The 14,024-nt window shown below is 44.0% G+C and overlaps 1 protein-coding gene across 22 annotated transcripts in view; it reads right to left on the bottom strand.

Moving 5' to 3' along the window:
- The window catches only part of MBD1 (methyl-CpG binding domain protein 1), a 151,137-nt gene that overhangs the window by 71,645 nt on the left and 65,468 nt on the right, over window positions 1-14,024 (bottom strand). For 20 of the 22 annotated variants that reach the window (XM_053372054.1, XM_053372072.1, XM_053372073.1 and 17 more), the window contains 2 exons: window positions 12,273-12,437; window positions 2,873-3,046 (listed from right to left, as the gene is read on the bottom strand). In XM_053372054.1, coding sequence (XP_053228029.1) covers window positions 2,873-3,046; window positions 12,273-12,437 — 339 coding nt within the window. The remainder of the gene's footprint in view (window positions 1-2,872; window positions 3,047-12,272; window positions 12,438-14,024) is intronic. The other 2 variants (XM_053372074.1, XM_053372066.1) reach the window with 1 other exon arrangement.

Genomic DNA, 14,024 nt, shown 5'->3' with positions numbered 1-14,024 from the left:
TTTGTCCACTTCCGCAGACAGTGTTTCTGGGTCACGTGGCCAGCATGATTAAGCAGCTCCTGGCGAAACCAGAGCAACGCGTGGAAATGCTGTTTACCTCCCTGCCGGAGCAATACCTATTTATCTACTTGCACTTTTTTTTTGCATGCTTTCGAACTGCTAGGTTGGCAGGAGCAGGGACCGAGCAACTGGAGCTCACCCCGTTGCGGGTATTCGCACCGCCGACCTTTCGATCAGCAAGCCCAGATGGCACAGTGGTTAACCCACAGTGCCACCCGCATCCCTAGGGGGTATATAACACCTAGCAAAATATTCAAAACGAACAAAATGAGATCTAAAATGTGCTGAAGGTGTAACCAGGCAGAAGGGACACTATTTCATATGTGATGAACCTGCAACAAAATGAAGAGCTTCTGGGACACTGCTTATGAGGAGTTGAAAAAAAAAATTAAACAAACTTTATAAAGAAACCAGAAGCCTATATTACTCAGACATCCCAAATGAAAATAAGAGAATATTCCTTTACGTATCATCGGCAGCAAGAATATTAATTGCAAAAAAATGGAAAAGTGAAACACTACCAACAAAAAAAGAGTGGCAAGACAGATTAAATTATTATCTTGAACTGGCAAAAATGACAGATACAATTAAGGGACAGTCTAACTAAAAATTTCAAAAAGAGTGGGTAATGTACAGAGATTACTTAAAAAATCAGTGCCTGGACTTGCTTTGAGTAATTTTTGCAAAATGAATTATGGTCTACAAGCATAGTATATGGAGAAGGGCAGAAATGATGAAATGAGAAAGTAACAGTTTATCAAACACGAAACCAGAACCGCTTTGAGGAGGAAGGAAGTCTATTAGAATAGAATAAAAATTGGAAAGAGAAAACAGGGCAACGTAAGTCCATACGTAAGAACTTTCGGATTTATGGCTATATGTTTGTCATTTGTTTTGTGTGTTTTTTAGTTTGTTTCTTAAGTGTCGTCATGTGTGTGCGTGTTATAATGAAAAGTTAGTAAAACACACGCACACATACATATACATATACATATATACACATACATACACACACACACACACACACACATACATATATATATATATATATATATATATATATATATATATATATATATTTGCCATAAGCTCACAATCACCACCTGGTGTCACATTTGTATAATGCACTTAAAACACACTTAAAATGTTACATTTGCAACTGTACAGCTGAGTCCTAAGTTATTTTGTGCAGATCACCACAGGAGGCAGCAACTTCCATTGCGCTGCACTGCAAGTCACATCTGCTGAACTTTCTGCCAATCAGCTTCCCTAGCATTATTACATGACAGGCAGCAGCCACTGTCCAGGGAGGTTCTACCCTTTATTACTTCTGCTAAAGTGAGGCAAGACATGAGTACAGCAGCACTCTTCCTACTTGTGAGACCCAGTAACTGGTACAAAATATTGAATGTTTAGTTTCATTCCACAGGTAGGCAGGACGGATAACATCACTGACAAGACAAGTATGTGTGTGTACACATACGTATGCATGGGAAAATACTTTCCGTTTCACTCTCTTTCCTGATCTTAAGCATCACCCAGGCTTCCCACCTGCTGGCAATAATGCAACTGCTTGCACTGCTCCTGCTCTGCTCCGTGTTCTCTCCCTCTGCAACCATCATAACTAGGCCCTACAGTCTCTTTTCTGTCCATATTCCATTCCATGGCCCCAATCAACAGGCATGGCCCCAAACACAGGCATTCCATTCCATGGCCCCAAACACAGGCATGCTGTGTTTTCATTTGATTCCCCACCCTGCCCCAATTTTCAAGCGTTAAATTCTTTGGTCTTTCCTCCCAAACTGCAGCACATCCCACAATAGCCAGTATTCCCTGTTACACCACCACCTTCCCCTTTTCATTCGCCTCCCCAAACAAACACTGCTTTGCGTCCCAATGTCTGTGTTGCCTTAAGTTCCAAAATAATTTTTTGTTTTTCAAAAACAAACCCATCCAATGGCCTAATTGTAAAAAATAGTTTATAAAGGTGTTTAGTCGGTTGGAGTTTACTGGGCTATTGCCAACTGATTTGTTTGGTTTTAATGTTGTTTTGTGGCAGTTAACCACATTGTTATAGTTGATATTATAAAGTGATGGTAACCCCCTACAAGAAATATTTATTTAGCTGTCAGGATAAAAATCTTGGAATAAAGAAACTTATTTATCTATCTATCATTATATACCACTACTCACACCAAAAATACATGACAGAGCAGTCATGAAATAGACATGCATGTCCTCACTCTGAGGTGACCTCTGCTGATCCAGGATTGCATGAAAAGCTAACATGAGAAACAACTATGAGTTTCCAGCACCCATGAGCTTAATGTGTGCCATGTACTGAACTAGCCTATGAGGCCAGAAGGATTTTGTGCAAAGCCCCCAAATCTGCTCCTCCTGTCCTACCAAAACACACTGGAGCCCACTGCACAGAGAGGCAGGCAGTGAGAAGAAAGAAAGCACTCAATGGAGATAGAGATTTATGAGAAGCAGGTGGCTGTGAAGGTGATCAGCCAGGAGGAGACTTGAGGGGGTGGATTGTAAGAAGAAACTTGGTAGTTTGTGGGGATAGACAATTATTCCCAAGTGCATCATGGAAACCGGTCACCCGGCCTGTACTCCACTGCTTAGCGGCAGGTAGGCTAGGGGGTGGGATGAAAGAAAGCGGGGCAGAACAAACAGAGCAGGGAGGCACCCCAATGATCCAGAGAAGCATCGGGATGCAGCAGGTTGGTTCCAGGAAAGCATCAGCTGGCGTGGGCAGGGCAGGGCAGGAGCACCTGGGATGTGTGTGTGCGTGCAGGGCAGTTACCTCTGGCTGGAAGCTGGCTTTTGCCCGTCGCTTCTGGCCACTCCCCTTGGCTCCCCGCCGCCCCACCTGCTTGATCCTGGTGGGCTTGCGGTTGCCGAAGGCGTTCCTCCTCCTCCTGACCTTCCAGCCCGCTGCCCCTTCCGGGCTGCTCCACTCCTCAGGAAGCAGCCGCTTCTGGGGAAGGGAAGAGAAGAAGGAGATACGAAGAGGAGCAAGCTGTGGAAGCGGCAGCAGCAAATGCAGAAAGTGGAGCCCCCGTTCCCCAAAAAGCAAGCAGCGCCACAGCTTGAGCCACTCTTTCCTGGACCATGATCCCAGCACAAGTCTTGCGAAGCCCCTTTCTGCATCTCCAAGCTTGCCACCTGCCAGCCCCATCCCACAAGGCACATTCAAGGCATTAAAAAGCAAACCTTCCCCTCAGCCTCCCACAATCTGCTACAATGTTCAGACATGGACAGACCTAGGATCACAAAAAGGAGCAAAACATTGAGGATTACAGGTCAGCACTGGGGTTCTTAGGTCAATTAGCATAAGCAAGAGAGCTGTAGGGAAGGGCCTTAAAAAACCAGAGCCTCAGTGGTATTTCCAAAAACTGAGAAGCATTATTCAATACCAAAGTTCCTGTTGCCATGTGTGTGTTTTTATTTATGGAAAGCAGGTTTCTAGCCCTCAGGGTTATAAAAATGTCAAAATTTTGCTGAAAACTTTGGGTTGGATCCAACTAAGTCATACTCAAAGTACACCCACTGACACAAATTTACTTTAATCACTTAAAGTACTTAAATTCCTCGCTCTAGGAATACTGGAGAATTTTCTTCACACACTTCTAATTTGGAACACACATACTTCCCCAATTTTGTGATGCAGTTCTCAGCTCAGAAAAATGTTTACAAAATTGCATTTCCCCTCAAGACTGCACACTTTAAGTGGAAATAAAATGATTTTTTTAATATTAAAAAAAAATCTCAGAAGGCGGGACACTACAGACTTATGACGGAACATGTGCAAAACTGGCATAGACCACAATTAGGCTGACCCATCCAGCCTTACCACAATCCATGTTTCTCTGGTGACTTTCAGACAAAACCTCTAATTCTAGAAGAAGAAGAAGAAGAAGAAGAAGAAGAAGAAGAAGAAGAAGAAGATAATCCTCCCCAAACTGCACAAAGACACATGCACATTCTGTGAAACAAACAGAGCAAACATGCAGGTTTTCCAATGTGCATGATTTATATCATTATAAAGATGCCAAGTGGTTTAGTGTAAAGTTCTTGAGTTACCCAGCTAGGGATTAGAAGATTAGGAAACTTCAAGAGATGCTATAGAAGACTGGGGGGTGGGGGTGTCCCAAGGAGAATTTTCCTTTGCAACTTGCAGGTTGTGGGCAGGATTCACCTAGCAATCCCCAGCAGAAGCCCTGCACAAGGGCTGTCACTTGTGCAACTGGGCTTTCCCCGCCATGCCCCTCAAATTTGGATTGGGGCATGTGTGCTGGAAAACACCCCAAACAGCATCAGAGAAAGAAGAGGAATCATTCTGTCTGGCAAGATGAACACTTGCCACAGCGCAATGTCTCCCCACCCAACACACTCTTTGGTCTGTCTTCTACAGTACTTTTGAAGTTTTCTCCAATTCTTGCTATGCACTGGTATAGCTCTCCTGTCTGTGGTTTAGGGCTGTGCACAGACAAGACAGGAGGCAGAACAGGCCAGGACTGATGTTCAGATATGGAGGGGGGGGGCAAACAGAGCAATCCTAGCCAAGGACTGGTGAGCATCAAATGAGGCAAAGAGGATGCTTTGATACAGAATATAGGCCCTGGTTTAGGGTCAAGGAGACGACTGCCGAGCCCCAGCTCTACTAGAAAAATGCCAATAGGCCATGCTGTGTTTTTGGATTTCATGCAATATGCACGTGTCCATGTATCTTTCTGTAAGGTAAAGGTAAAAAGATAAAAGACCCCTAGACGGTTAAGTCCAGTCAAAGGCGACTATGGGGTTGCGGTGCTCATCTTGCTTTCGGGCCAAGGCAGCTAGTGTTTGTCCACAGCCAGTTTTCTGGATCATGTGGCCAGTAGGACTAAACTGCTTCTGGTGCAACAGAACACCATGATGTAAGCTAGATCGCACAGAAACGCTGTTTATCTTCCAGCCACAGCGGTACCTATTTATCTACTTGCACTTGTGTGCTTTCAAACTGCTAGGTTGGCAGAAGCTGGGACAGAGCAACAGAAGCTCACCCTGTTGCACAGATTCAAACCGCCAACCTTCCAATCGGCAAGCCTAAGAAGCTCAGTGATTTAGACCACAGCACCACCCGCATCCCTCCCTATATCTTTCTGTATCTCCCCATGGCAATACCTCTCATTTCAACCACCTATAAAGATGGTGGAGTGCAAATCATGATGCTGTAAGCGCTCCCCACCCCCAAGTGCAGAATGCTGCAGTGGTACAGAATTCTGATTCCCAAGCCTCTGAAACATTCAGTTTGAATGCATCACGTTGTTTAGTCAAGAATCATAGAATCTTAGAGTTGGAAGGTACCACAAGGGTCATCTGGTCCAACCCCCTGCAATGCAAGAATCTCAATCTCAACGCATGACACATGGCCATCCAACCTCTGCTTTAAAATTTCCAGTGAAGGAGAGTCCATCACCTTTCAAGGGAGTCCTTTCCACTGTCAAACAGCTCTTACTGTCAGAAAGTTCTTCCTGGTGTTTAGTCAGAATCTACTTGTAACTTGAATGCTACCCTCCAGAGCAGGAGAAAACAAGCTTGTTCCCTCTTCCATGTCACAGCCCTTAAGATATCTGAAGCTGGCTTACATATCTCCTCTGTGTCTCCTCTTTTCGAGGCTAAACATACCCAGCTCCTTCAACCGTTCCTCATCAGTTTTAGTCTACAGACCCTTGATCATCTTGGCTGCCCTCTGCACACATACCAGCTTGTCAACATTCTACTTAAATTCTGGTGTCCAGCACTGGACACAGTATTCCAGGTGTTTGTCTGACCAAGGCAGAATAGAGTGGTACTTTTACTTACCTTGATCTGGATACTAGACTTCTGTTGATGCAGCCTAGAATAGAGTTAGCTTTTTTTGCTGCTGCATCATCACATTAAGCTTGTGGTCTACTAAGACCCTGAGATCCTTTTTCACAGGATCAGCCTTAATCACGCTCACTTCAGACTTGGTATCCCTTCACAAACCAGCAGGACAGGCAGATAGTCAAAGGCCATCAAGCACAACCATGTGTCGCAAGAGAAGACAGATTCTTCACATGTCCACACTTCCAAATCCAAACCACAGGAATGTACAAAGAGTGTTATGTCTCAGGCACTAGCGGAACAGAAAGCTGGGGAGAGTTCAAGAGCCACACACACCCTGGAGGAGGCAAAAGACCCCACCCAGCATGAGAAGATAGTCCATGAGCCATATAGGGCTCCCCAAGAAGACCTCCCCCCCCAAAGGAAATTATTTTTGCCTGCTATTGTGCCATGATGCCAAAAAGTTTGTCATCCCCCCAAAACATTGTTCACTTAAAAAAAAAGGGTTGTTATCAACACTTGTACAACAGGAATCTGCTGCTCCCCCAAAAGTGTGCTCTATAGGATATCCAAACCCCCAGTGCAGATTCTGAGGGTGTCCGCAGGTGGGGGGGAGAAAGGCAAGTTCTATTGTGCAAGCAGAAGAACAGTACATTTTCTTTCTTTCTTGACTGCTCCCATAGGTCTATGCTGCGATTATGGGATGCCAAAAGGTATTTGTGACCCGCATCCTCAGGCACCCCAAAATGTGTTCCTTTTATTTAGTAAGTAGTCATCCCCTTCATGGATCACTGCCTTGCCGTGGCGAAGGGGCTTGAATAACTCAGAGAAGCTATGAGCTATGCCATGCAGGGCAGCCAAGATGAACAGGTCATAGTGGAGAGTTTTGACCAAACGTGATCCACCTGGAGGAGGAACCGGCAAGCCACTCCAGTATCCCTGCCAAGAAAACTCCATGGACAAAGACAACAGGCATATAAAAGTCATGATGCTGGAAGATGAGCCCCTCAGGTCGGACGGCGTCCAACATGCTACTGAGGAAGAGCGGAGGACAAGTACAAGTAGATTCAGAGCTGATGAAGTGGCTGGGCCAAAGCCGAAAGGATGCTCAGTTGCGGATATGCCTGGAAGCGAAAGGAAAGTCCAATGCTGTAAAGAAAAATATTGCATAGGAACCTGGAATGTAAGAACCATGAACCTGGGTAAGTTGGAGGTGGTCAAAAATGAGATGGCAAGAATAAATACTGACATCCTGGGCATCAGTGAACTCAAATGGACGGGAATGGGCAAATTCAGTTCGGATGACCATCATATCTACTACTGTCGGCAAGAAACCTGTAAAAGAAATGGAGTGGCCCTCATAGTCAACAAAAGAGTGGCAAAAGCTGTACTGGGATGCAATCTCAAAAATGATAGAATGATCTCAATACAAATCCAAGGCAGACCTTTTAATATCACAGTAATCAAGTTTATGCATCAACTACTGGTGCTGAAGAAACTGAAATTGACCAATTCTATGAAGACTTACAACACCTTCTAGAAATGACACCAAAGAAGGATGTTCTTCTCATTATAGGGGATTGGAATGCTAAAGTAGGGAATCAAGAGATAAAAGGAACAACTGGCAAGTTTGGCCTTGGAGATCAAAATGAAGCAGGGCAAAGGCTAACAGAATTCTGTCAAGAGAACAAGCTGGTCATCACAAACACGCTTTTCCAACAACACAAAAGACGACTCTACACAAGGACATCACCAGATGGGCAGCATCCAAATCAGATTGATTATATTCTCTGCAGCTAAAGATGGAGAAGCTCTATACAGTCAGCAAAAACAAGACCTGGAGCTGACTGTGGCTCAGATCATCAGCTTCTTATAGCAAAATTCAAGCTTAAACTGAAGAAAGTAGGAAAAACCACTGGGCTGGTAAGATACAATCTAAATCAAATTCCTTATGAATACACAGTGGAAGTGAGGAACAGGTTTAAGGATTTAGATTTGGTGGACAGAGTGCCTGAAGAACTATGGATGGAGGCTCACAACATTATACAGGAGGCAGCAACAAAAACCATCCCAATGAAAAGGAAATGCAAGAAAGCAAAGTGGCTGTCCAATGAGGCATTACAAATAGCGGGGGAGAGAAGGTAAGCAAAATGCGAGGGAGATAGTGAAAGATACAGGAAATTGAATGCAGATTTCCAAAGAATAGCAAGGAGAGACAAGAAGGCCTTCTTAAACGAGCAATGCAAAGAAATAGGGGGAAACAACAGAATGGGAAGAACCAGAGATCTGTTCAAGAAAATTGGAGATATGAAAGGAACATTTCGTACAAAGATTACCATAATAAAGGACAAAAGTGGTAAGGACCTAACAGAAGCAGAAGACATCAAGAAGAGGTGGCAAGAATACACAGAGGAATTATACCAGAAAGATATGAATGTCTCGTACACCCCAGGTAGTGTGGTTGCTGACCTTGAGCCAGACATCCTGGAGACTGAAGTCAAATGGGCCTTAGAAAGCACTACTAATAACAAGGCCAGTGGAAGTGATGGTATTCTAGCTGAACTATTTACAATTTTAAAAGATGATGCTGTTAAGGTGCTACACTCAATATGCCAGCAAATTTGGAAAACTCAGCAGTGGCCAGAGGATTGGAGTTCAGTGTACATCCCAATCCCAAAGAAGGGTAGTGCCAAAGAATGCTCCAACTACCGCTCAATTGCACTCATTTCACACACTAGCAAGGTTATGCTTAAAATTCTACAAGGAAGGCTCAAGCAGTATGTGGACCAAGAACTCCCAGAAGTGCAAGCTGGATTTAGAAGAGGCACAGGAACCAGAGACCAAATTGCAAACATGCGATGGATTATGGAGAAAGCTAGAGAGTTCCAGAAAGACATCTACTTCTGCTTCATTGACTACACAAAAGCCTTTGACTGTGTCGACCACAGCAAACTATGGCAAGTTCTTAAAGAAATGGGAGTGCCTGATCACCTCATCTGTCTCCTGAGAAATCTCTTTGTGGGACAAGAAGCTACAGTCAGAAATGGATATGGAACAACTGATTGGTTCAAAATTGGGAAAGGAGTACGACAAGGCTATATATTGTCTCCCTGCTTATTTAATTTATATGCAGAATTCATCATGTGAAAGGCTGGGCTGGATGATTGCCATCATGTGAAAGGCCGGAATTAAGATTGCCAGAAGAAATATCAACAACCTCAGATATGCAGATGACAAAACCTTGATGGCAGAAAGTGAGGAGGAATTAAAGAACCTTTTAATGAGGGTGAAAGAAGAGAGTGCAAAATATGGTCTGAAGCTCAACATAAATAAATAAAAAAACTATGATCATGGCCACTGGTCCCATCACCTCCTGGCAAATAGAAGGGGAAGAAATGGAGGCAGTGGGAGATTTTACTTTCTTGGGTTCCATGATCACTGCAGATGGTGACAGCAGTCACAAAGTTAAAAGACGCCTGCTTCTTGGGAGAAAAGCAATGACAAACCTAGACAGCATCTTAAAAAGCAGAGATATTGCCTTACCGACAAATGTCCGTATAGTTAAAGCTATGGTTTTCCCGCTAGTGATGTATGGAAGTGAAAGCTGGACCATAAAGAAGGCTGATCGCCGAAGAATTGATACTTTGGAATTATAGTGCTGGAGGAGACTCTTGAGAGTCCCATGGACTGCAAGAAGATTAAACCTCTCCATTCTTAAGGAAATCAGCCCTGAGTGCTCACTGGAAGGACAGATCGTGAAGCTGAGGCTCCAATACTTTGGCCACCTCCTGAGAAGAGAAGACTCCCTGGAAAAGACCCTGATGTTGGGAAAGATGGAGGGCACAAGGAGAAGGGGACGACAGAGGACAAGATGGTTGGATAGTGTTTTTGGAGCTACCAGCATGAGTTTGACCAAACTGCGGGAGGCAGTAGAAGACAGAAGTGCGTGGCGTGCTCTGGTCCATGGGGTCAAGAAGAGTCAGACACGACTAAACGATTAAACAACAACACACCCTAACCACTTCAAACCTGTGTCCCAAAAAAGGTTAGCCAGCCCTGACAGTCACCAGTGAGTCTGAGTTAGGGAGAAATGTTCCCTCTCAACTGAACAAGGTGGATCAGTTAGATGCAGATCATGAGGAAGATCAGTTGGATCTCCTCACCGAAAAAAGAATGTTGGGTGGTGGGGAGCAGGGGAGAAAACCTCACACAGTATCCTCTACATGCAAAACAATATTAGTTACTGTAGAGCAGTATTGCCCAAACTTGGGTCTCCAGCTGTTTTTGGAGCTGTTAGCTAGCAGGACCAGTGGTTAGGGATTATGGGAACTGTAGTCTAAAAACAACTGGAGACCCAAGTTTGGGAAACACTGTTCTAGAGGGAAAGAATCCAAACAACTTTTGCAGATACGGAAAACTACTGGCTCCCCAGATGTGGCTGAACTATAACTCACATCAACCACTGCCAATGATGATTGATGATGGGAGTTGCAGTTTGGAAGGCCAAAAGTCTTAACTGAGACACCATAATAAAATCATTTTAAGCCCACTAGATAAAATTCTCAACTCCCCACTCACACTTCTCACATGCAACTGAATAAAAAAAGCATTCCCCAGGGGATGTCTGGCGATTCCACAAGCAGCAGAAACCTTTGCCACATTGGCTTTCTCCTGCTGCATTCTGTTATTCTGACCAGCCACACACCTGCAGAGAGGTAACAACATTGCATCTCATTGCTACATTTGTATGGTCGGCTCAGAAAAGCAAGTAACATACACAGTGGAGTTGGAATAGAACCTCAAACAGCAAGCCCTTAACCTCCAGCTATGTCTCAACTCCTCTCAATTTTCAGCTTCACAGAAATTCAGTCCAGAATTTACAGGAAGCTGAATGGGCTTTGGATTCATTTTTTCATCACAAAGATAAAGCTTACTGTTAACTTGGTAAGCAAGCAGTGCTTACCAGAGAAAATAAAGATTCCAGGGTTCTTCAAATCTGAGTGCTCTAGATTCTAGACATAAAATATTACGTCAGCTCTAGATTCAGAAATGGAAGGTTTTCATGTTGAATACAACAGCTCAGTTGGTTAGAGCATGGTGCTGGTAATACCAAAGTCGCAGGTTCAATCCCCATATGGGACAGCTGCACATTCTTCCATTGCGGGGGTTGGACTAGATGATCCTCAGGGTCCCTTCCAACTATATGATTTGCTTCCAGAAAAGTGATAGCTCAAACCTAGGACAGGGAAGGTCACACTGTTCACACAAGAAGCTTTTTGGGTTTTGGCAGGAGGTGGGGAGTGAAGAGAGAACATAATAGAGGTTTTTCAAATTACAACCATACAGAGACAGGGAAATATTTACCATCCTCTCAATGTCAGATCTTGAGATGACTGGAGGCGAGTTCAAGATGCACAAAAGCAAAGTCTGTCTTAACAGACACAACACATTTAACTTACGGAATTTGCTATTATTCAACTTACTGATGGCTGTTGCATAGCTTTGGGAGACTTTGAAAAAGGCTTTTGAGAAATGGTTCCCTGCTCTGCTTTACTGCAAACAAATCACAGAGACTTGAGGAATTCAACTTTATCCGTTATGATTTACAACCCTGAATATGAATGTGATCAGAGTGGTCGGCTGCTGTACAGAAATCCGCCCCCAACCCAATATTGAATATGACTGCATTTCATTAGACAGGTAGCCTGTAGCTGGATTCTTTACTTTCCTTCTCCCTCCAAGCCCAAATTATTACAAGTTTTGTATTTTGATTTTTAAAATGTGGTTGTGTTCTTCTGCATAATTGAAAAGGGAATATAAAGAGTTTAAAAAGGAAGAAGGCTTTAAAATACAATGCAGCACAACTGTTGAGGCCCACATGATCACTAAGTGGAACTTTAATATACAGAGGCAGCATATATCTGAATGCCAGATCTCAGGAACAAAGAAAAGATCATCAGCCTTGTTGCCCTGCTTGTCAGCAACCCAGAGGCACCTGGACGACCGCGGCTGGAAACGGGATGCTGAACTAGAGAGACTTTCATCTAATCCAGGCCATGCTGACAGGGCCAGATTAAAATCCAGAAGCCACACTATATGCATAAACACCTGCAGCCACCCAAACTGTTTGCCAGAAAGCCCCATGCCAGCATGCAACCCAAAACATGCAGGATTTCTCAGGGGCTTGATGAAACGCAGTTCCAGTGTTGATGTCTGTGGCTAGCAAAAAGATGCAGTGATGGGATGGCAAGACACATCTCATGCAAAGCAAGCCATCTTGTGAGTAAGCAGGAAAGAGGAGGGAAGAAACAAGGAGGCTGAACGACACAACTGAGCAGATGTGAAGAGGCACTAACCATAGCAAAATGCAGACACTGTCTCCAGCGGCACTTCTGGCGCTTGAGGTTCCTCCCGCCAAACTTGGGCTTGTCACAGCAAAAATCACAGCGGCCACAATCCATTTTCAGCAGGCAGGCTTCACACTTGCCACACTTACGGTTTCGCCGGCTAGCAGAGGTCTGCTGCAGTGGATGGAAAAACACAGGCAATCAGGAAGAGCCAGGCAGATTGCGCTGTAAAGAATGAGCAATGAGTAATCTCTGTGGGTACCCAAGAGACAGTGAGAACCTTCTATGGTGGCAGGTGGAAGACAGTCCTTCCAAGACACTGAAAAACCAGCCAAGTCTATTCTTTAAGCAACTGTTCCTCCTTTCAAAATCTTTTATCAGCTGATCTTCCACAGACAGTAACAGGAAGAACACAGCTTGATCCAGGACAACCCCAATTTTTGTGTGCTGTTTGTCATCAGGAACAGAGGCTCAACTCCAAATACAGTTTTCATTCTCAACTGTGAAGTAGGAAGTTTTAGAATGGCACTTCTTACTGTCAACTGGTCACGGGGTTCTTGAAGACAGACCTCCACACAAGGCTTGTCAGATCTTTCACAGGCACTCAGAGTCTATGCAGATTCAATGTGTCGGACACACTGCTTTTGAACTGCCCAATATGACCTCAAGATGCTGCCAGAGAAATCTGCTAAGCTTTCGGACAAAGATGGACAGTCCACTAAGGATTGCAGCAGCCCACTTTACAGGCATTCTAAGGCCAATCCATCCATCCTGCCTTGTGCTTTATGATTCTGGCAGTGACCTTTTTGTGGTTACGTTTAAATGGGACCTTAGGGTTAAGGGTAGATAATAAATAAATAAGCAGCATTTCTCAAGCACCCCTCCTTTTTCCTTTTCCTTCTTTTCCCATAAGAAGAAGAAGAGGAGGAGGAGGAGGAGGAGGAGTTTGGATTTGATATCCTGCTTTATCACTACCCTAAGGAGTCTCAAAGCGGCTCACAATCTCCTTTCCTTCCTCCCCCACAACAAACACTCTGTGAGGTGAGTGAGGCTGGAAGACTTCAAAGAAGTGTGACTGGCCCAAGGTCACCCAGCAGCTGCATGTGGAGGAGCGGGGAAGCAAACCCGGTTCACCAGATTACGAGTCCACCGCTCTTAACCACTACACCACACTGGCAAGGTTCCCAATCTCAAAAGGCAAATTTGATAATTAACTCCGAAATGTCAAAGACTTTTAGGATTGAAAGGGGAACAAGGCAAGGGTGCCCACTCTCCCCACTCCTGTTTATTTTTACTTTAGAGACTCTGATTCAATACATAAGATTAGAGGAGAGTATAAAAGGTATTGCCTTGGGATATAAATTCCGCAGGGCCTGTAAGACAGAGTTGTTCCGCCTGGCCTTTGGCTTACAATCAATTTGATTCCCTCTCCCTCTTTCTTTTTTCCTTTCTCCTCCTGTGAAGAGGCTGCATCTTAATGTTTTAATGTTGTATTTTAATCTTGTTTTTTAAGTTGTATTTTAATCAACTTGTTTTTATTATTGGTTGTTAGCCGCTCCGAGCCTGGTCTTGGCTGGGGAGGGCGGGGTATAAATAAAATTTATTTTTATTATTCATCATCATCATCATTATTATTATTAAAACTCCATGCATTCGCTGATGACCTACTCCTGACATTGGAGGACCCAATAGAGAGTGTTAAAAAAACCTTAGATTTAATGGTGAGTTATGGGAAAGTCTCTGGTTTTAAACTAAATATGA

This window comes from Podarcis raffonei, chromosome 17 (assembly GCF_027172205.1).
Source record: "Podarcis raffonei isolate rPodRaf1 chromosome 17, rPodRaf1.pri, whole genome shotgun sequence".
NCBI classification, from domain to species: domain Eukaryota; kingdom Metazoa; phylum Chordata; class Lepidosauria; order Squamata; family Lacertidae; genus Podarcis; species Podarcis raffonei.
The sequence above is the reverse complement of the archived record's forward strand: the minus strand, read 5'-3'. Positions and strand labels throughout refer to the sequence as shown.